Consider the following 21,068-nt stretch of genomic DNA (forward strand, 5'->3'; position numbering starts at 1 on the left):
CCACCCCCCCCCCTGCACACGAGGACAACGTATATCGGCTCGGCGTAAAAACCGAGCCGATATACATTCGTGTGGCTTCACCCTAAGGCAGGTGTGGAAAAGAGGCTGCACAGAAAGAACAAATAGAAGGGTTAATAGTTTTTGGATCAATTAACAAAGTGACTGAACAAAAGAGAAATATAAATCACATTAATATTTGGGGTGACGTCCTTTACCTTCAAATCAGTATCAATTCTTCTAGGTACACGCACACAGCACAAACAAGTAAGAACCCCGCAGCGGGATAAACACAGTCATCAACATTTCAAGACATAACAATAAAGTGCAGATGATGGTAAACTCTGAAGTGCAAGATTATACAATCCCCGAGGTGTAGAGTCTGCATTCAGTGACAATCAAAATTAAGCCCCATTTACACGCAAAGATGATCATTAGCAACTTATTAGCTTCCTTTGCATGTAAATGAGCCTCGCTGAGCTGTACGCAGAGAACAGCAGATGGTATGTTATCTGCATACAGCGCCTATGCTCTCCCGCAGGAATGCAGCTGAATACAATGTTATCAGCGCTCCCGTGGAGCATCACAGTGTGTGGTCCCTACTATCAGCTGCCCAGCCAAACAATGGATTTTAAACTCAACTAAAAATCATCGTTTGGACGAAAAGCAAACAATGGTATCATTTACATGCAACAATTATCTGTCAAAAGCCATCGTTTGAGTGAATTTTGAGCAATAATCGTTGTGTGTAAATGGGGCTTTACAGTAGGGACTTTAAATATGTCGGAAAGAAAGGCCAAATCACACATTAACGGGAGAGCGCGAACTCTCCAAGGAAATCACTGATCCGATAATGTAAACTGAAGAAAAGGGAGAGGGACACTGTGATAAACATAGACGGTATTATAAGACCAAGTATCGGTGGATACAAGAGGTGTACGTTTAGTTTTAGCATACTGTATGGCGTTCAAAAGCTTAGTGGTATTGTCCCAACCTTCTCTTGATGGGACATGGCTAGAACCTTCATAAAGAGTTTAAAATCTACATTAAGTAGAGAGAAGGGGTCATAATTTGAAGAGGGATTTGTACCCTGTTTATGTATGACCGTTATTTGAGCACTGGTCAAGACGGGAGAGGACACACCCATGTTATCGAGTTCAATGTCGAAGCCGGTGGGCTACTTAGCAGATCAGAGTACTTCTTATAATAAGAGGATGGGAGGCCATCTGGAGCAGGTGCCTTATTTGAAGGCATGCATTTTAGGGCTTGGGAAATCTACTCTTCTGATATAGGTAGGTCCAGGGCACTTACCAACTCTAGTGACACTGTTGGCAGGTGGGATTCCTCCAAGTACGGTACAAGTTTTGGAAGCCTAGGGAGGGATTGAGTTAAGACAGTGAGGGGGGAATACAGTTATATAAAATTGGAGTCAACGGTCGGGGAACTATTACGGAGTGAGATTACTGCTACAAAGTTACGGGACCTCTGTTCTCTTAAAGATCTCGCTAAAGCCCTGTTACATTTATTTCCGAACTCAAAGAAATGGCAACGTCCTTTGGCTAAAAGAGACTTAGTTTGGGAGTCTAGCTTTTCCTTTATGGGCTGTGATAAGTGTGCCATGAACTGAGGCTGCATGGGATCGTCTAGGTACTTTTTCTAGGGCTGCAATTTCGGACACAAGGGGCTCTATTTCATGAGATCATTCATATTTACACTGAGATCCATGTCATACAAACAGTCTCCGAACGACACATTTGTGGGCTGCCCACACTGTGAGGGAGCAAGTTTTTCCCGGTGGGTTCTTCTCAAAGTAGTATATTACGTCTGTGCGAATTGCCGCGCTCACAGCAACATCATGCAGTAAGGACTCATTTAAACGCCAATGCCCGGATCTAGGTACAGTCATGGGGGATGCCAGTGAGGCATGCAGCATCGCGTGTTCCACATAGATGATAGGGTCGAATGAGGAGGAAAGGGTACTAGGGAGATCTACATGCCTAATGTAGAAATAGTCAAGCCGTGAGTAGATATTGTGGACTGCAGAGTAAAATGTGTAGTCTCTCCCATCTTGATGGGCAGTGTGCTAAATATCTATCAAAGCTGGCTGCACATGGGCATATTTGCATTACGAAATCCGGAGCTGGCGTCTGCCTCCAGATTCCGCAAGAAGTACTGGCCATAACATGATATTGAAAAACGCTTTTTCCTGCACACAAGTGGAAATCAATTGCGATTTTTCTGCTCGCGGAGGAAAGATCGCAGTGTGTTCTATTTTTGCGTGGATTCCACACGGATGGCTTCCAGTGGAGTCAATGGAAGGTGTTCGACCCACGGCTGTTCTGTAATTGACATTGCAGAAAGGTCACAGATTCTGCATCATCGGTTTAAAAATAAAAAATTGCACTGCGCATGTCCGACAGCTCGCCGTGCAGACCATCCACAGTACAGGAAAGGAGAAGAAAAGACAGGTAAGTATGGATGCTGGCTGGGCACGGGTCGTATTCCGCTGCAGGCTCCCGCATGCGGAATCCGACCTGGTCATGTGCAGCTGGCCTAACTGATGTGACTGGAGAAGACTTTTAACGCGACAGAGATAAAGGAAAGCTATATGAGATGTTCCTCATGAAGCATTGAAAAGGGGGTCAAGTGCTAGGTCCCCTCCAACCAGCAAAGTTCCCTCCGATAACCCTTTCAATTCTGCTAGGATGACATGTAGAGCAACCAGTTGGCCGGAGTTTGGTAGATATACATTTGCAAAGGTAAAGGTCCGCCCTGCCAATTTCCCCTTTACAAATAGGAACCGTCACTCCCAGTCTGAGCGAAAACAATTTAGTTTCTATGGTACCCCCTGGGAAATCAGAATACACACACCTCTGGTCTTTGTGTTATGGTAGCAACTGTGATACTTAGGTGAACAAAGGGTAGGAGCCCAACTCTCTTTGGAATATGTCTCTGGAGGAATGCTATCTGGACTCTTTTGCAGCACAACAGTTGGAGGAGACAACCTCTTCTCTGGTGTCTTGATGCCTCATGTGTTAAGCGAGGCAAAAGAGATGGTGTCCATGTCAGAATCCTGAGTCTAAGAAAAAGAAAAATTGGGGGTGATGGAAACGGAGGGTAGGTGACAACCAGTAGGAGGATTAATGGGGAAAGGGGTTGGGGGTAACAGGAAAAAGTGGGAAGAAGGGCGGAAGCTGCTGAACTATCCGAACTGGCCCTAAAACTAGCCCTGGCTATTCCAGGAACAAGTGTAACACAAGTAAAGAAAGAGAAAGAAAGATGGAGGGTGAGAATAATCACGGTGGTGACACCCAGGCACCTGCTAGCAGGAGCCCTTTGGGTCACCAAGCTAGATGGGGAGGTGGAAAGGCAGACACCAGAGAGATCCCTAGAGCAACCTCGGGCTTCCCAGCCATGGCAAAAGAACAGCAACTTCAATTGAATTATAAAATAAGACAGCAGAGCAGTGGGGAAAAAAAGAGACCCAGACAGTTAATGATCAACAGATACCTAGGAAAAAGGCCTACTGCATACTGAGAGCACTAGTTGTTGACTTCTGGCTTCCCATCTGACTATGTACCCGTCTCATTCTTCTGTACTGCATAATAAGACCGCCCGTTGCTAGCTCCTGGCTCATCCCTGATCACTTCTCCAGGCTTGAACGACTACTACACCTGAGACTCTTATTCAGCTCTGGTAAGACGCTTACAAAAGTCTTTTTTTCTGGGTAGTGCATCAAGTAGATTCCAGAGGTCTGTGATATTAGAAAGGTTCCTAGTGGCCCCAATGAGATAAAGGCATGTTCTTCTGGGGAGATAGAGCCCAAGGAGGAGTACATACAATTAAGAGAAAAAGCCAGATTGCCATGCTCCAATTCTGTCCCAGTGGCAAGCCCTCTAGGTCACAGCCCCTTTCTTTAATTATAATAAAGGCAATGCAGCCCGCTAATGCAGAGAGCCTGTACGTAATATAGGTGTATCTGTCTCCATGTTGGTTCAACCATTCAGTGGCCCTTTCCACATACAGTTGCTTGATCCCCTTTCTGTATTCACAATAAGCAACTTCTCAAAATGGCGTCCTGAGTTGGGGGGTACTGGGCTTGGTGATGTTGGCCCTTTTACTTTATCTGGGCTTAAGGCCTGGGGGAGCTATGAGCGTAGCAGTCTGAAGAGTAATCTGGTCCTCACCTCCAGTGCTGGGGCAAGGGGCTACCCTTAGGTGTTGCAGCAGTGCCTCTGGGCTCTTTGAGGCAACTGTTGGTGTGTGGCACAGGGTGACATGTTGCTTTTCCCTGCCCCTGCCTCTGAGCTTAAGGAAGACACTTCTGGAGTTCAGAGGGGTGGTCAGAGAGAGGTTTGTAGGCGCCGCAGAGTGATATTTTGTCATCCCGATGGCAAGGCAGGATAAGAGGTTGGCAAGCATACTCAGTATACTTGGGTATACTTGTAGATCATAGACTGAACATGAGTCAACAAGGTGATGCAGCAGCCAAAAAGGCAAACACAATTCTGGGATGTATTAAGAGAAGCAAAGAGTCTAGATCACATGAGGTAATTATCCCCCTCTACTCTTCCTTAGTCAGACCTCATCTGGAATACAGTACTGGGCACCCCAATTTTAAAAAAGACATAGATAAACTGTAACAAGTTCAGAAAAGAGTTACCAAGATGGTGAGCGGTCTGCAAATCATGTCTTATGAGGAACGTTTAAAGGATCTGAGAATGTTTAGCTTGCAAAAAAGAAGGGTGAGAGGAGACCTAATAGCTGTCTACAAATATCTGAAGGGCTGTCACAGTGCAGAGGGATCAGCCCTATTCACATCTACACAAGGAAAGACTAGAAGCAATAAGATGAAACTGAAAGACAGGAGACACAGATTAGATATTAGAAAAAAACTTTGCGACAGTGAGGGTGAACAATGAGTGGAACAGGTTACAATAGAAGGTGGCGAGTTCTCCTTCAATGGAAGCATTCAAACAAAGGCTGACAGACATCTGGGATGATGTAGTGATCCTGCACTGAGCAGGGGGTTGGACCCGATGACTCTTGAGGTCCCTTCCAACTCTACCATTCTATGATTCATGCGCCATATTTGAATCCGTGTTGTGAGTTTAGGGGAGCAGGGGAGAGTGCAAGTACCTTGTAATACGATGGTCCGAAGTAGCGGTGGAAGGTTTCCTGCTTCTCATCTTCTTCCCTATCCTCTTCCCCTGGCTAAAGATCTGTTTGTGTGAGTGGTGAGCGAAATAGTTGAGAATCTGTGGTGCCTGGTCCGGAAGCTAGTAGAAGGAGCTTCCTCACAGCACCATACCTAAGCCACACCCATCTTGTACTTTATTTTTAAAATTTGTATATTTACACTAAAATAAACAGTTATAAATTAAAAAAAAAACTATTTGCCCCAAATAAAAGTGAAAAAAATTCTGTGAAGAAATATATTTAAAAATAGCCCTATATGTCACTAGAAAAAAGACTCTGCAAAAATAATTTTCGTAGGTGAAGAAAAAAAAAAATAGGGCAGTAAAACCACCACATGGGTAAAATCCTTAAAGGGGTTGTCCCGCGAAAGCAAGTGGGGGTATACACTTCTGTATGGCCATATTAATGCACTTTGTAATGTACATCGTGCATTAATTATGAGCCATACAGAAGTTATTCACTTACCTGTTCCGTTGCTGGCATCCCCGTCTCCATGGTGCCGTCTAATCTTCAGCGTCTAATCGCCCGATTAGACGCGCTTGCGCAGTCCTGTCTTCTGTCTTCTGAATGGGGCTGCTCGTGCCAGAGAGCGGCTCCTCGTAGCTCCGCCCCGTCACGTGTGCCGATTCCAGCCAATCAGGAGGCTGGAATCGGCAATGGACCGCACAGAAGACCTGCGGTCCACCGAGGGTGAAGATCCCGGCGGCCATCTTCGCAAGGTAAGTAAGAAGTCACCGGAGCGCGGGGATTCGGGTAAGTACTACCCGTTTTTGTTTTTTTATCCCTGCATCGGGTTTGTCTCGCGCCGAACGGGGGGGCTATTGAAAAAAAAAAAGAACCCGTTTCGGCGAGGGACAACCCCTTTAAAAGGTGTCTGGTCCTTTAGGACCAAAACACCCTGGTCCTTAAGGGGTTAAAAAGGGTTGTCTGGTCGAAAACCAGGATCAGTCTTCAATAGTAGGTTGGTAGCTGTGCGCCACATGGGATACGCACTAATCAGCTGTTCTCCAGGCCGGTGTGCTCATGCACTGAGCTGAGTTCTGCAGCAAGCAAACAGCTCTATTCCCACTGCAGTAACTGGGCTTCGTATTGAAGGCCGAGTTCCCATTCATTTCAATACTTACAATGCTAAACCTGGCCACTGCATTGGGAATGGAATTGTTTGCTTCCTGCAGAAATCAGCATAGTGCATGAGTGCCCTGGTCTGGAGAACAGCTGATTGGCGAGGGTCCCAGATAATGGACCCCCATATATCATCCATAGTTTACAAGTGGACAACCCCTTTAGCACTGATAAATGTAAGGTTAGGTTATGCATATGGGCAGAGAAAATATATGTCACCATTAAACACTAAATGCGAGAACACTGGGTAAAGGCCCATTAACACGTAACGATTATCGCTCAAAATTAGTTCAAACGAAAATGAGCAATACTCGTTACATGTAAACGCAGGCATCGTGCAGTTTTTGTTTGAACGATGATTTTAAGGTCAAGTTAAAATCCAACGTTCATCTACTAAGAGGTAAAGCAAACACATTTACTTCTTAGTAGACCGCAGGCTGTTATCTCCACGGGAGCCATCAGATAACACTATAATCTTCTGGCAGCTGCAAGCAGAACAATGCAGCTGTGTGCTGGGTGTGTGATTAATCTGGGCTCTGCAAACAGCTCCTGGAGTCCCTTTTACATGCAAATGAAGATGATAACGTATTAATGGCCATTAACACTTTATGCAAATGAATAGAAAAATCAGTCATTTGAAAGATTATCTTTGCATGTAAATGGGCCTTTGCACTTTATTAGAGCACTTCTTTAAATTTAGAATCAGCAATTGGGCTACCAAGATCTGAGTTCTCTAATGTGTCCAAGTTAATTAACGATAATCAATGAAGTATAAAAGAGAGACATGAACTGTGTGAAGTCACGACTGTGTTCTAACAAGCCCAGCCCCTTGAGCTTTTCTAATTGTGTAAAGTAGAACAAAGGAAAGTATATTGTCCAGTCATGGTTGACCAAAACACTTATGTCCCTTTTACACGGGATGGCAGGTGAGTAAACAACTGCATTACCGCTGCTGTCACCGCTAAGATCGTCAGCACTCGGGCAGAGTGTTTACACTGACAGACTTCACCGCAGGATCGCCGGCTTCTTGCAGCATTCATGCTCAGTGCTTCACCTTCTATGTGAAGCGTTGAGCGGGGAGCGTTTACACAGAACGAGGAGCCCGCCATCCAGCGAGAGTTTTTATGCTGACTGAAAGTCAGAGATAATGAGTACAGGATGAATAGTGAGCGACTATGTAATAACTACCGTATGTATAATATATCAGGTGACAATACAGAGATCTCTCCCATCATCTCTTTATACCCAGGAGTGTGACTGTAACAAGGGGGCGCCCTCTACGTCTAGAGTAAAGAAAGTTTCCACACCGACATAGAAGGGGGTTCTTTACCCTAAGAGCAGTGAGAAATAATTAAATAATGAAAGTGAAAGTAACGCTCACTTTACCAATCCCCCCGCTGCTCCCATTCCAACACTTTCGGCATCTCCCAGCAACCTATGTACTTCGACTGCAGCCAATCACTGGTCGCAGTGGGCTCTCGTAGTCTAATGCCCTATAACAGTATAAAATAATGATAGAGCAATACCCAGGGGCGTAACTATAGAGGGTGCAGGGGATGCGGTTGCACCCGGGCCCAGGAGCCTTAGGAGGCCCATAAGGCCTCTCTTCTCCATATAGGGAGCCCAGTACTATGGATAAAGAATTATAGTTGGGGGCCCTGTTACAGGTTTTGAATTGGGGCCCAGAAGCTTCAAGTTATGCCTCTGGGCAGCATGGTTTGGGTATGGGTACAGGTACAGATAGAGGGGGGGGGGGGGCAGCTCACCTTTTGCATCAGGACCCCTGAGCCTTTAGTTACATCCCTGGTAATACCTCATATATATCCAGTGCTGTGAAACTCCAGATGCATTTCAATTAGAGATGAGCGAGTATACTCGATAGGGCAAATTACGCGAGCGAGTAGTGCCTTATTCGAGTACCTGCCCGTTCATCTCCAAAGATTCGGCTGCCGGCGCGGGTCACAGGTGAGCAGGGGGAGTGGGGGGGGGGGGGGGGGAGAGATCTCAACTCTGTTCCTCCCCGCTCTCCCCCGCTGCTCCCCGCCGGCACCCGAATCTTTAGAGACGAGCGGGCAGGTACTCGAATAAGGCACTACTCGCTCAAGTAGTTTGCCTTATCCAGTATGCTCGCTCATCTCTAATTTCAATATATTCATGAGCTACGGTATATAAACAACGCGTTTCAGGTTTATTCATCAATTATTTCAAGAATACAGCATATTCAGCTAAAAATGGCCTAAACATCATATTTCACAAACTCCACAGCTGGATCCTCTCCTACATTTTTACTCTTCTTGACTTTATCTTAAACTCGGCTGACATATAATAAATTCTAAGCTCAGGAAACTGGTGGAGTTCCTTTAGCAGGTTACTTACTACAGGGAAGAGATGTCAATCCTGTTATGTTACAGATGGCAAACTGACTCACTCGTGAAATATATATGTACTCGCTGACATTAGAGATACGAGAAACAGTTCAGGAGTTGAAATATGAAGTACACAAAGTTTTTTTAAAAGTTGTCAAACTTCTCATTATACCAATGTTTCCCAACCAGAGTGCTGTGACAATCCGATGAGCCGTGAGAAGCTCCCAGGGGTCCCGCGGGAAGGGGAGAGTGAACAGGAGATGCGGACCCACTGGGGGGCTAACAGATATGGTTTAAAGCTCAACCAAAGAGAGCAGTCTGGCCGTATTTAAATGCGCAAGTCTGATGTAGGTCAGTTGCAATCTGACCTAAACCGCACTTGTTTACCACCGATTTTTATGCATCTGCAGATGAGTGAAAAAATTTGCATGTGGTTACAATAGTTAAAATGGTTAAAAACACACTCACATGCCTTTTACATGGCGTGCCAGAGCGATGTCATTTTTTTATACTCCCATAGGAAATATCAGCAGATTCTTGAACAAGAATCGCCCAAAAATAGGACATTAACCCATTCAAATGAATGAGTTCTTATGTGTGACTTCTGTCCTTCTTGCATTTGCGAAGAACTCGTTCAGAAAATCACCCATGTAAATATGGACAAAGGGTCCTTTCACATGGGACAGATTTGTTCCGCAACATACAGTGGAATTACACCGCAGAAATCCACACTAAGTGCAGATTTTGATGCAGGATTGCTGGCAGAATTAAAGGGGTTGTCCCGCGAAACAAAGTTGGGGTATACACTTCTGTATGGCCATATTAATGCACTTTGTAATGTACATCGTGCATTAAATATGAGCCATACAGAAGTTATTCACTTACCTGTTCCGTTGCTAGCGTCCCCGTCTCCATGGTGCCGTCTAATTTTCAGCATCTAATCGCCCGATTAGTCGCGCTTGCGCAGTCCGGTCTTATCCGTTTTGAATGGGGCTGCTCGTGCTGGAGAGCTGCTCCTCGTAGCTCCGCCCCGTCACGTGTGCCGATTCCAGCCAATCAGGAGGCTGGAATCGGCAATGGACCGCACAGAAGACCTGCGGTCCACCGAGGGTGAAGATCCCGGCGGCCATCTTCGCAAGGTAAGTAAGAAGTCACCGGAGCGCGGGGATTCGGGTAAGTACTATCCGTTTTTTTTTTTCAACACATGCATCGGGTTTGTCTCGCGCCGAACGGGGGGGCTATTGAAAAAAAAAAAAAACGTTTCGGCGCGGGACAACCCCTTTAAGCTATTTTCAATTCCACATAAAAGGGCGCATGTTAGACTTCGGATTCTGGCGCAGAATATTCTTGCACATTCCACTGTCAAATCCATCCCATGTGATAAACCCTAAGGGTTTGTGAGTTCTTCACCCTTAACCAAGGGTATATGAACTTTCCCACAGGAAACCGCCAATGTAGACTAAGTTAGTAATGGCTGGCACATAGAAAGGCAATAATCAATAAATAGAAGTACCAAAGCAAGAACTGTAGTCAGATGGTGCTTTGGTCACAGCAGGCAAAGTTCGGTCATGATCTGTAGGCACGTTGAGGGCAGGATGGAGAGCAAACAAGAAGATGTAGTAAAGAACACAAGTTGGGTCTATACAAAACAGAACATGGACAAACACATGTCTACAGATACAGGAACCAAAAGGACCTCAAAGAGCCTATTGCATTTTGGCATTGGCATTCAGCAACGACCTTTTAATTAGTTGGGCACCAGGGCATGCATTCACCCAATGGCCAGAGAGGCATGAGCGGGAGCTGGGGAAGATCCACTTACAGAGCCATTGGATTATTACAGTGTTGAGTCTTTAAAGAGTGGCTAGTGAGCCTTCAATCCCTTAACAATCTGAGATGGATATATCTGTCATGGGCTGCAAAGACCATCTCACCCCACTTAGACATTTTTACAAGTTTTCTATACATTATGTGGTAGATTAAATGATACCATTAAAAATCCAACTTGTCCAACAAAAAGCAAGCCCTCATATGAGCCTGTCAAAGGGAAGGTTAAAAACTTGCAGCTCTTGGAACGCAGAGCTGAAAATAGAGAACTAAAAACCTGAGAAGTAGCTGGTCTGTAAGAGGTCACAACACGACTAGTAGAGGTTAGTATGTACGTACATAAATACCTGCTGCATCTATAATGTACTTGTATTATGATCACACACGTCGTGGTATAAATATGAGCAGTGGCCTACTCCCAAACACAGGAAATGGGTACTTGTGCGGGGAAGTGTACAGGAAATATGAGTCCTCCTACCATCTAGAGTAAAGCCACTATTGTCTCCGTAGCACCATTCTGTGCAGGTACTATAAACCTGGACTACAAAGCGATTCTCACTGCCAGCATTCCATATTCACATGTAAATATCATGCTGTATGTCTGTAGTCTGCAACACTGGCATGTGGGGCTGGTATATACAGTTGCAAAATAAAGTAAATGAAAATGCCCTGATTGTTATCTAATTTCCAATTATAGACAGACACAAGGTAACTAATAAAACAGACAGTCCTACCATTCATGGCTTTTATTGAGCACTTTGAGTAATCATCCACAATGCCGGATGAAAAAGTAAGTGAATCTCTGTGTTATTGACTTTGCCAAATTTGCAAGAGGTGGTTTAATTAAGCAAATGAGATTGGAAGTGTGGCTTTCGCAGGTGCTTTGCCCATTAAATAAAGGCACACAAAGTCTGGTTACTGACACATCTGTTCTTCTCAGGAAAGATTGGTTAATGTGAAGCCCAATGGGCCCTGTGCATCCCATGGCTACCTGCAGTTATGTCGTTTCCCCGAGGACAGTATGCTGTGTGAATATAAGAGTGTCTATAAATGACTGCCCTTTCAGCTTACTTAGGAAACGTATAATCAGGCTGCTTGCATAGCACCTCTAATAACTCACACTTTGGTATTATACCCTTTCAGCTTGCCTAGCTACTGTAACATACACTTAGTTCCTCTATGGACATATTCCAGATTTAGTTCAGCCACCTATTCCTTTATTTTAAAGTGACTTTGTCCTTTTGTGAGCACATATATGTTAATAATAATAAAGTATACAATTTATCATTTGTGTTTGGGAAGGTATAACCATTAGGCTATTCTCTTGCCTCTGGTAATTTTCTTGGTAATTGTTTGTTTAGTCAGGTAGAGGGCTGTCTCCTTTCCTTACAATGATTATTTTATTTGGCACTATATGGCACAACTTAAAGGGGGATTATAAATAGTAGGTACTACGTAAGTCATCTAAGGCCGGTCATCCGTCCAACACCAAAAGCAACAGAACCGGATTATTACATAGTGACTCCAAGATTTCTGCATGATCCTAGAAATAGCGATATTATGGGTAATAATGTAATAACATCATTATAGTCACCAGATTCATAGAGGAAGCTATGTTGTGAGGATTAACATCAATGGCTTCCTGTTTTTGCCTTTTCTGCTAATAATCAGTTTAATAAGAAGTGGCCTAGAGTTCTGAAGAAGAGGTCAGTAGTCTCGGTCTGGATTTGCCTCTGCATAGATGACAGATAAGATTCAGTGAAGCAAAGAATAATGCGGCAGTAAATAAGAAGAGGGCTATGTGGGGAAGTAAATCCTGCTGGGAAGTTGGGAGGCTGGGAAAAGTATAAACATCTGCCAAGTATTCCCTGCATTCTCTACTCAGCTTTTCATAAGACACAGAGAAAAGGAAACTACAGCTTGTAATCTATATTCCAGGAACAAGGTAGATAATTCCTATTATATAGCTATACATCTCAGCTTTCCAATATGCCTTATCATGCTCTATATGATCTACAGCACCAACTATACACCAGACATCTGATGTCCTCATCTATTTCACTATATTCAATTATAATTCCTTCCTAATACTCTGATTCTTATATCCCAAAACTTCTGTCACCTTGTAAAACTCTTCTTACGATTCCACTTAAACATCTATTACTTTCCCTATATCTCCTCCTATTACTCCATATAACCTCCCTTCTTTCACCTCCTATTACTCCATATAACCTCCCCTATATCTCCTCCTATTACTCCATGTAACCTCTCCTATATCTCCTCCTATTATTCATATAACTTTCCTTATATCTCCAGCTATTATTCCCTTAACCCCCCCTAAATCTCCTCGTATTGGTCCATATAACCTCCCCTATATCTCCTCCTATTACTGCATATAACCTCCTCTATATCTCCTCCTATTACACCATATAACCTCCCCTATATCTCCTCCTATTACTCCATATAACCTCCCTATATCTCCTCCTATTACTGCATATAACCTCCTCTATATCTCCTCCTATTACACCATATAACCTCCCCTATATCTCCTTCTATTACTGCATATAACCTCCTCTATATCTGCTCCTATTACACCATATAGCTTCCTATATATATCTCCTTCTATTACTGCATATAACCTCCTCTATATCTACTCCTATTACTCCATATAAAATTCCCTATATATGGTCCTATTATTCCATATAACCTCTACCTATATCTCCTCCTATTACTCCATATAACCTCCTCTATATCTCCTCCTATTACTGCATATAACCTCCCCTATATCTAATCCTATTACTCCATATAACCTCCTCTATATCTCCTCCTATTGCTCAATATAATCTTTTCTATATCTCCTCCTATTACTCCATATAAACTCCCCTTTATCACCTCCTATTACTCTATATAACCTCCCCTATATCTCCTTCTATTACTCCATATAAGCTCCCCTATATCTGCTATTACTCTATAAAACCTCCCCCGATATTTGCTCCTATTACTCTATATAATCTGCCCCTATATATGCTCCTGTTAATTCATATAACCTCTCCTATATCTCCTATGACTCCATATATCCTCCCCTATATCTCCTCCTATTACTCCATATAACCTCCCCTATATCACCTCCTATTACTCCATATAACCTTTCCTATATCTCCTATTACTCCATATATCCTCCCCTATATCTCCTCCTATTACTCCATATAACCTCCCCTATATCTCCTCCTATTACTCCATATTACCTCTTCTATATTTCCTATTACTCCATAGATCCTCCCCTATATCTCCTCCTACTACTCCATATATTCTCCCCCTATATCTCCTCCTATTACTCCATATATCCTTCCCCTATATCTCCTCCTATTACTCCATATATCCTCCCCTATATCGTCTCCTATTACTCCATATAACCTCCCCCTATATCTGCTCCTATTGCTCCATATAACCTCCCCAATATTTCCTCCTATTAAGTCATACAACTTCCCCTATATCTTCTCCTATTACTCCATATAACCTCCCCTATATTTCCTCCTATTACTCAATATAACCACCCCTATATCTGCTCCTGTTACTCCATATATCCTCCCCCTATAACTCCATATAAACTCCCCTATATCTACTCCTATTGCTCCATATAACCTTCCCCATATCTGCTACTATTACTCTATATAAGCTCCCCCGATATCTGCTCCTATTACTCCATATAATCTGCCCCTATATATGCTCCTGTTAATTCACATAACCTCCCCTCTATCTCCTCCTATTACTCTATATATCCTCCCCTATATCTCCTCCTATTACTCCATATAACCTCCCCTATATCTCCTCCTACTACTCCATATAATCTCCCCCAATATCTGCTCCTATTACTTCATATAACCTCTCCCTATATCTCCTCCTATTACTCCATATATCCTCTCCTATATATCCTCCTATTACTCCATATAAACTCCCTATATCTCCTCCTATTACCCCATATAAGCTCCCCTATATCTCCTTCTATTACCCCATATAACCTCTCCCTATATATTCTCCTATTACCCCATATAACCTGTCCCTATATCTCCTCCTATTACTCCATAAAATCCCCACCTATATCTGCTCCTATTACTTCATATAACCTCTCCTATATATCTCATGCTATTACTCATTATAACCTTCCCTATATCATCTCCTATTACTCTGAATGTCCTCCCCTATATATTCTCCTATTACACCAGATAACGTCCCCTATATCTTCCATTACTCCATATATCCTCCCCTATATTTCCTCCTATTACGCCATATAACCTCCCCTAAATCTGCTCCTGTTACTCCATATATCTTCCCCCTATATCTCCTCATATTACTCAATATAACCTCCCCTATATCTGCTTCTATTACTCCATATAACCTTTCCTATATCTCCACCTATTACTCCATATATCCTCCCCTATATCTCCTCCTATTACTCCATATATCCTCTCCCTATATCTCCTCCTATGACATCATATAACCTGTCCCTATATCTCCTCCTATTACTCCATATATCCTCCTCCTATTACTCCATATAACCTCCCCTATATCTTCCCCTATTACTCCATATAACCTCCCCTATATCTCCTCCTATTATTTCATATAACCTCTCCCTATATGTCCTCCTATTACTCCATATAACCTCCCCTATATCTCCTCCTATTACTCCATATAACCTCCCCTATATCTCCTCCTATTACTCCATATAACCTCCCTCTATATCTCCTTCTATCACTCCATATAAGCTTCCCTATATCTCCTCCTATTACTCCATATAACCTCCCCTATATATCCTCCTATTACCCCATATAACCTCTACCTATATCTCCTCCTATCACTCCATATAACCTCCCCTATATCTCCTCCTATTACTTCTTATAACCTCCCCTATATATCCTCCTATTACCCCATATAACCTCCTCTATATCTCCTCCAATTACCCCATATAACCTCTACCTATATCTCCTCCTATTACTCTATATAACCTCCCCTATATCTTCTCCTACTACTCCATATAACCTCCCCTATATCTCCTTCTATCACTCCATATATCCTCCTCCTATTACTCCATATAACCTCCCCTATATCTCCTCCTATAACTCCATATGACCTCCCCTATATCTTCTCCTATTACTCCATATATCCTCCTCCTATTATTCCATATAACCTCCCCTATATCTCCTCCTATAACTCCATATGACCTCCCCTATATCTCCTCCTATTACTCCATATAACCTCCCCTATATCTTCCCCTATTACTCCATACATACTCTCCCTATATCTCCTCCTATTACCACATATAACCTCTCCCTATATCTTCTCCTTTTACCCCATATAACCTCTCCTATATCTTCTCCTATTACCCCATATAACCTCTCCTATATCCCCTATTACTCCATATAACCTCCCCCCCATATCTCCTCCTATTACTCCATATAACTGTGGTAACCTGGAAGAGACACAGATATTTGTAATAGCCTGTTTGTGAGGGCAGAGATTTGTGGTGCCCTGGGAGACACCAACTCATGCAACACCCAGGCATGGGATACTGCAGGGAAGTGGCTCACTACCCAAGAATGCAGCTGGAGTTGGGAGGGTGTAGTGCATGGACCTGTCACAGTGGCACTTACCAACTCTGTTTCCCAAAGGGAGTTACGGCAGCAAAGGATAGGGCCAGTAGTCTTCAGGAGAGGGGGGTAGTAGTTGTCAGTTCGTGACGCCAACGTTCCCCCCGACATTCATACATGGCGGATCAATAAACACTGGACAAGTCTATCGTACCTCGGGTCCTCAGGATCGAATGAGGCCCGGTAAAACTTCACTTAGTTTGACTTTGAAAAACAGGAACTTACAGGTACATTCACGCAGAAGCTCAGAGGTTGGGAGGCACTAATACAGAGGAACAATAAAGCCCTATAGCCCATATTATCTATATGTAACCTGTCCTGGACACAAAATATACTCCAGAGGGGGCAAGAAGGCAAGATCCTCTCCACATACTCTCTGGGAAGACAAAATTACTTAGAAGACAGTTTAAATGCAACCCTCATTCTGCGCATGCATGTGAAAATCACGTACTTCTGTGTGGTGATCCATTAGCCACACAGGAAAAATAACCGCCACAATGGGAATGGGTACCTGGTTCAGAAGCAATTTGGATTTTGCTGTGCTCTCTCTCACTCTGGGGGATTCTTAGTGATCTCACTCGTTCTCTCATACGTTTCACATGCGGTAAGGCTGTCTCTTCATCTCCTCCATATTAGACGCAAGGAAGCCAGAGATGTCTCCTTGCACCCTTGCGGTTTCTCCAATGGATTGTAGAAAAGGGAAGATCCTCAGCTTCTCATAGGGAGCCTCTCCTTCTTCTCCATTTTCAATGCAGGGAAGCTAAAGGTGCTTCCCTGCATCACTGTGGGTCCTCCAACAGCATGGGAAGATGGAAGATCATCAACAACCACTCCCGCTCTCAGACACTCACATTTATAACCTCACTTGTACCACATGACACTGTGAGATAGATACATTCAGCATGCAGCAGAGCTGACAGGCAATGATTTTAAGGGAGTTAACCCTTCAGAAGCTGCAGCTATGCAACACACATATGGAAAATAGACATGACAGATTTGCACAGTGCATCCACATAAGACAGACATGTATGACAATTATGGAGGGGGCCAGAATGTTGTTCAAGGACGCCACATAACCTTCCCTATATCTCCATATAACCTCCCTATATCTCCTCCTATTACTCCATATAACCTGCCCTATATCTCCTCCTATTACTCCATATAACCTCCCCTATATCTCCTCCTATTACTCCATATAACCTCCCCTATATCTCCTCCTATTACTCCATATAACCTCCCCTATATCTCCTCCTATTACTCCATATAACCTCCCCTATATCCCCTCCTATTACTCCATATAACCTCCCCTATATCTCCTCCTATTACTCCATATAACCTCCCCTATATCTCCTCCTATTACTCCATATAACCTCCCCTATATCTCCTCCTATTACTCCATATAACCTCCCCTATATCTCTTCCTATTACTCTATATAACCTCTCCTATATGTCCTCTTATTACTCCATATAACCTCCCTATATCTCCTCCTATTACTCCATATAACGTCCCCTATATCCCCTCCTATTACTCCATATAACCTCCCCTATATGTCCTCTTATTACTCCATATAACCTCCCTATATCTCCTATCACTCCATATAACCTGCCCTATATCTCCTCCTATTACTCCATATAACCTGCCCTATATCCCCTCCTATTACTCCATATAACCTCCCCTATATCTCCTCCTATCACTCCATATAACCTGCCCTATATCTCCTCCTATTACTCCATATAACCTGCCCTATATCCCCTCCTATTACTCCATATAACCTCCCCTATATCTCCTCCTATTACTCCATATAACCTCCCCTATGTTTCTTCCTATTACTCCATATAACCTCTCCTATATCTCCTCCAATTACTCCATATAACCTCCCCTATATCCCCTCCTATTACTCCATATAACCTCCCCTATATGTCCTCTTATTACTCCATATAACCTCCCTATATCTCCTCCTATTACTCCATATAACGTCCCCTATATCCCCTCCTATTACTCCATATAACCTCCCCTATATGTCCTCTTATTACTCCATATAACCTCCCTATATCTCCTATCACTCCATATAACCTCTCCTATATCTCCTCCTATTACTCCATATAACCTCCCCTATGTTTCTTCCTATTACTCCATATAACCTCTCCTATGTTTCTTCCTATTACTCCATATAACCTCTCCTATATGTCCTCTTATTACTCCATATAACTTCTTTCTATAATTCCTCCTATTGAATAATCTCTGCATGTCCTATTTTTGCACGATTCTTTGTCAAGAATCATCCATTATTTTCTACGGAAGCATTAAAAAATGCATCTCAATTGCATACCATGTGATTTGCATGCAATTTTCATGCGAGTGTGATGCATCTTTAAAGCAAATTACTATGGAGGCCGCATAAAAAAAAAGAACTAGGAAGTGTAGAGCAGAGAGAACCGCGCAAAAAAAAACATGCATAAAGATTGAATGAAAACGGTCAGTTTTTCACTTACCAAAATCGCACTCACCCATGTGAATATAGCCTAAGGTGGCTTCACACGGCCGGATTCTTATTGTGGAATCTGTGCGGTGGATCTGCAGCAAATCGCACGCATTGAAAGGCATGGGAAATCGTTTTTTTTTGCATACTTACGTATTCCGCAAAATGAGGGAAAATCACAGTATCCTCTATTTTGCTGCGGACTGCACATGGACAGCCTCCATTAAAATCAATGGAGGTCGTCCCACCCGCAGCCCATCCACAATTAACATTAAACAGTAAATCCCACAAAGGTCCCTTTGTGTTTTTCTCTATGTACGTATTACATATCTTTAGATGTCTTCACACCTGCAAGTCCTTGTGTCTTGTCTTATTGTACCGCCTACTTGTACGTCACTTTTCTTTTCACACATGTTTCTCCCATTCTATAAGTCTCTGGGGGGAAAAAAAACCCATCAGTGCGTCTCACAGCCGCCACCGACTTCCTTCCATCTATTGTTTTAACCAAGTTTGTGATAAGGCAGAAAGCTGCAGAAATTCTTTCTTTCTGAACCCCTCAGCCACACTGAGATTGCCACCGCTGTCCGATGGAGCTCCATGGAGCCTGCTCCATCCTCGCCCTATTCCTCATCACATTACCTGCATTCGGTAAGTTTACCCTTCATTGTATCACTTTATTTTCACTACATTTGGCACTTTCTACTTCACCTAGTAGCCATGAATGCAATTGAGTTATGTGGGAGTCCAGGGTGCTGAGATACGGGGAGCTGTTTGGCAGGGAGCTTGTGCCAGGGAGTTGGTGTTATCTCGGAGGTCTTACTCTACTAACCAAGCGCTGGTCTACAGACACCAGAGTAATAAAAACATCAACTCTGAAAACTCAAACAGCCCCCCATGTCTCAGCTTCCTGCACGTCTGTATGCATAGGAATAAGGATCTGGCTTTAAGGTGTCAGAATGCGGTTTTCTCCCGGTTGTATAAGTAGAATTTGCGCTGACAAGTCACAATGTATTATCTCTGTGCGTCGGTTTTTCAGGGAATCTGCAGGGAAAAACCTGAAACGAAACTAATTTTAGTCTGCGTGTTTGTGTCTCCAGCTCGCAGCCAAAAATTCCGTACGGTGTTTAACCCCTTTAAGGATGCGGCCATTTTGTTGTTTCTTCGTTTTTGCTTTTTTCTCACCATAATCAAAAAATTACAACTTCTTGATTTTTCTGAGATAGTTTTTTGCTGGATACGCTGTATTTTTAATGGCATTATTTAATGTACCGAAAAGCTTTTAAAAACTTTCTCAGGGGCCTTTCACACGGGACGGAATTGTCGGCAGGACACAGCACAGATGCGGATTTTGTCAACTAGCGCACATTTTCTTGCGTTTCTAAGTATCGAATGTGTTCTGCGAAACGTCTTGCGGAATTTATTGTGTTTTTTTACTGCAGACTTTAATTGCAGAATTCCATCTCCGGTATGTTAGAAATCTGCAGTGACAATTCCGCAAGACGTCCTGCAGAAAGTTTTCCTGCTGCGGAATTGAATTTTGCAGTTTTGCGCGGATTTAAACAGGTGCGGAATTCAAGCCCCATAGGATAACATTGTGACGCAGAAATGTCCCCATGGACTAATTCCGTTTTGTGTTAAGGCTGCCTGTCCACGGGCAATGATCCGCCGGCGATAAATCACTGTCGGATCACGCAGTGTGAAGCTTTCCATAGTGCTGCTATGGAAAGCTCAGTGCCGGCATCCACGAGCAGAGGATCATAGCGATTCTCCACTCGCAGGATTTACATCGCGGCATGCCACATTTGCCGTGATGAGCCTATCTATCAGATAGGCTCACCTCGGAGACCTGACAGCACTCCCAGCTCCTCCCCCGTGGCGGAATATCGCTATTGATATTCTACTGGGCCATGGACAGTGGGATTAAATGAAAAAATATACATATTTTGTCATTTTTGGGGTTGTCTTGTTTGTACGGCCTACACCTTGCGACAAAAATTACATGTTAACTTTATTCTGTAGGTCAGTACAATTATGGCAATACCAAATTTATATAGTGTTTTTCTGTCGCCGTCTTCTGACCACCATAACTTTTTATTTTTTCGCCGATGGGATTGCGCGGAGGCTTGCTTTTTGCTGAACAACCTGTAGTTTCTGTTGGCACCATTTTGGGGGACATACGACTTTTTGATTGCTTTTTATAACTTTTTTTTTTTTTTAACCAAATAAAAATGCAATTTTGGAGATGTGTAGGGGACTTGAACTGGTGATCATCTGATCTCTTACACAATTCACAGCAATGCTTCAGTATTGCAGTTTATTTTATTTCTTCAGGCATTCTATTAAGACATGTCACAGGCCACAGATACATCATAATAGGCAGAACTATACAAGGACCTGGACTACCATGACACCCAAACGGTACCCTGGGATCT

General features: G+C 43.2%; 1 protein-coding gene across 1 annotated transcript in view; it reads left to right on the forward strand.

The window, feature by feature from the left end:
- Nucleotides 1-12,391: 12,391 nt before the first annotated feature.
- LOC136612853 (intercellular adhesion molecule 5-like) overlaps nucleotides 12,392-21,068 on the forward strand; it is a 51,557-nt gene continuing 42,880 nt past the window's right edge. Inside the window, exons 1-2 of the mRNA XM_066593570.1 lie at nucleotides 12,392-12,456; nucleotides 19,197-19,284. Of these exons, the coding sequence (XP_066449667.1) occupies nucleotides 19,224-19,284 (61 nt within the window). The 5' untranslated portion in view covers nucleotides 12,392-12,456; nucleotides 19,197-19,223. The remainder of the gene's footprint in view (nucleotides 12,457-19,196; nucleotides 19,285-21,068) is intronic.

This window comes from Eleutherodactylus coqui, chromosome 2 (assembly GCF_035609145.1).
Source record: "Eleutherodactylus coqui strain aEleCoq1 chromosome 2, aEleCoq1.hap1, whole genome shotgun sequence".
In the NCBI taxonomy this organism is placed as follows: Eukaryota; Metazoa; Chordata; class Amphibia; order Anura; family Eleutherodactylidae; genus Eleutherodactylus; species Eleutherodactylus coqui.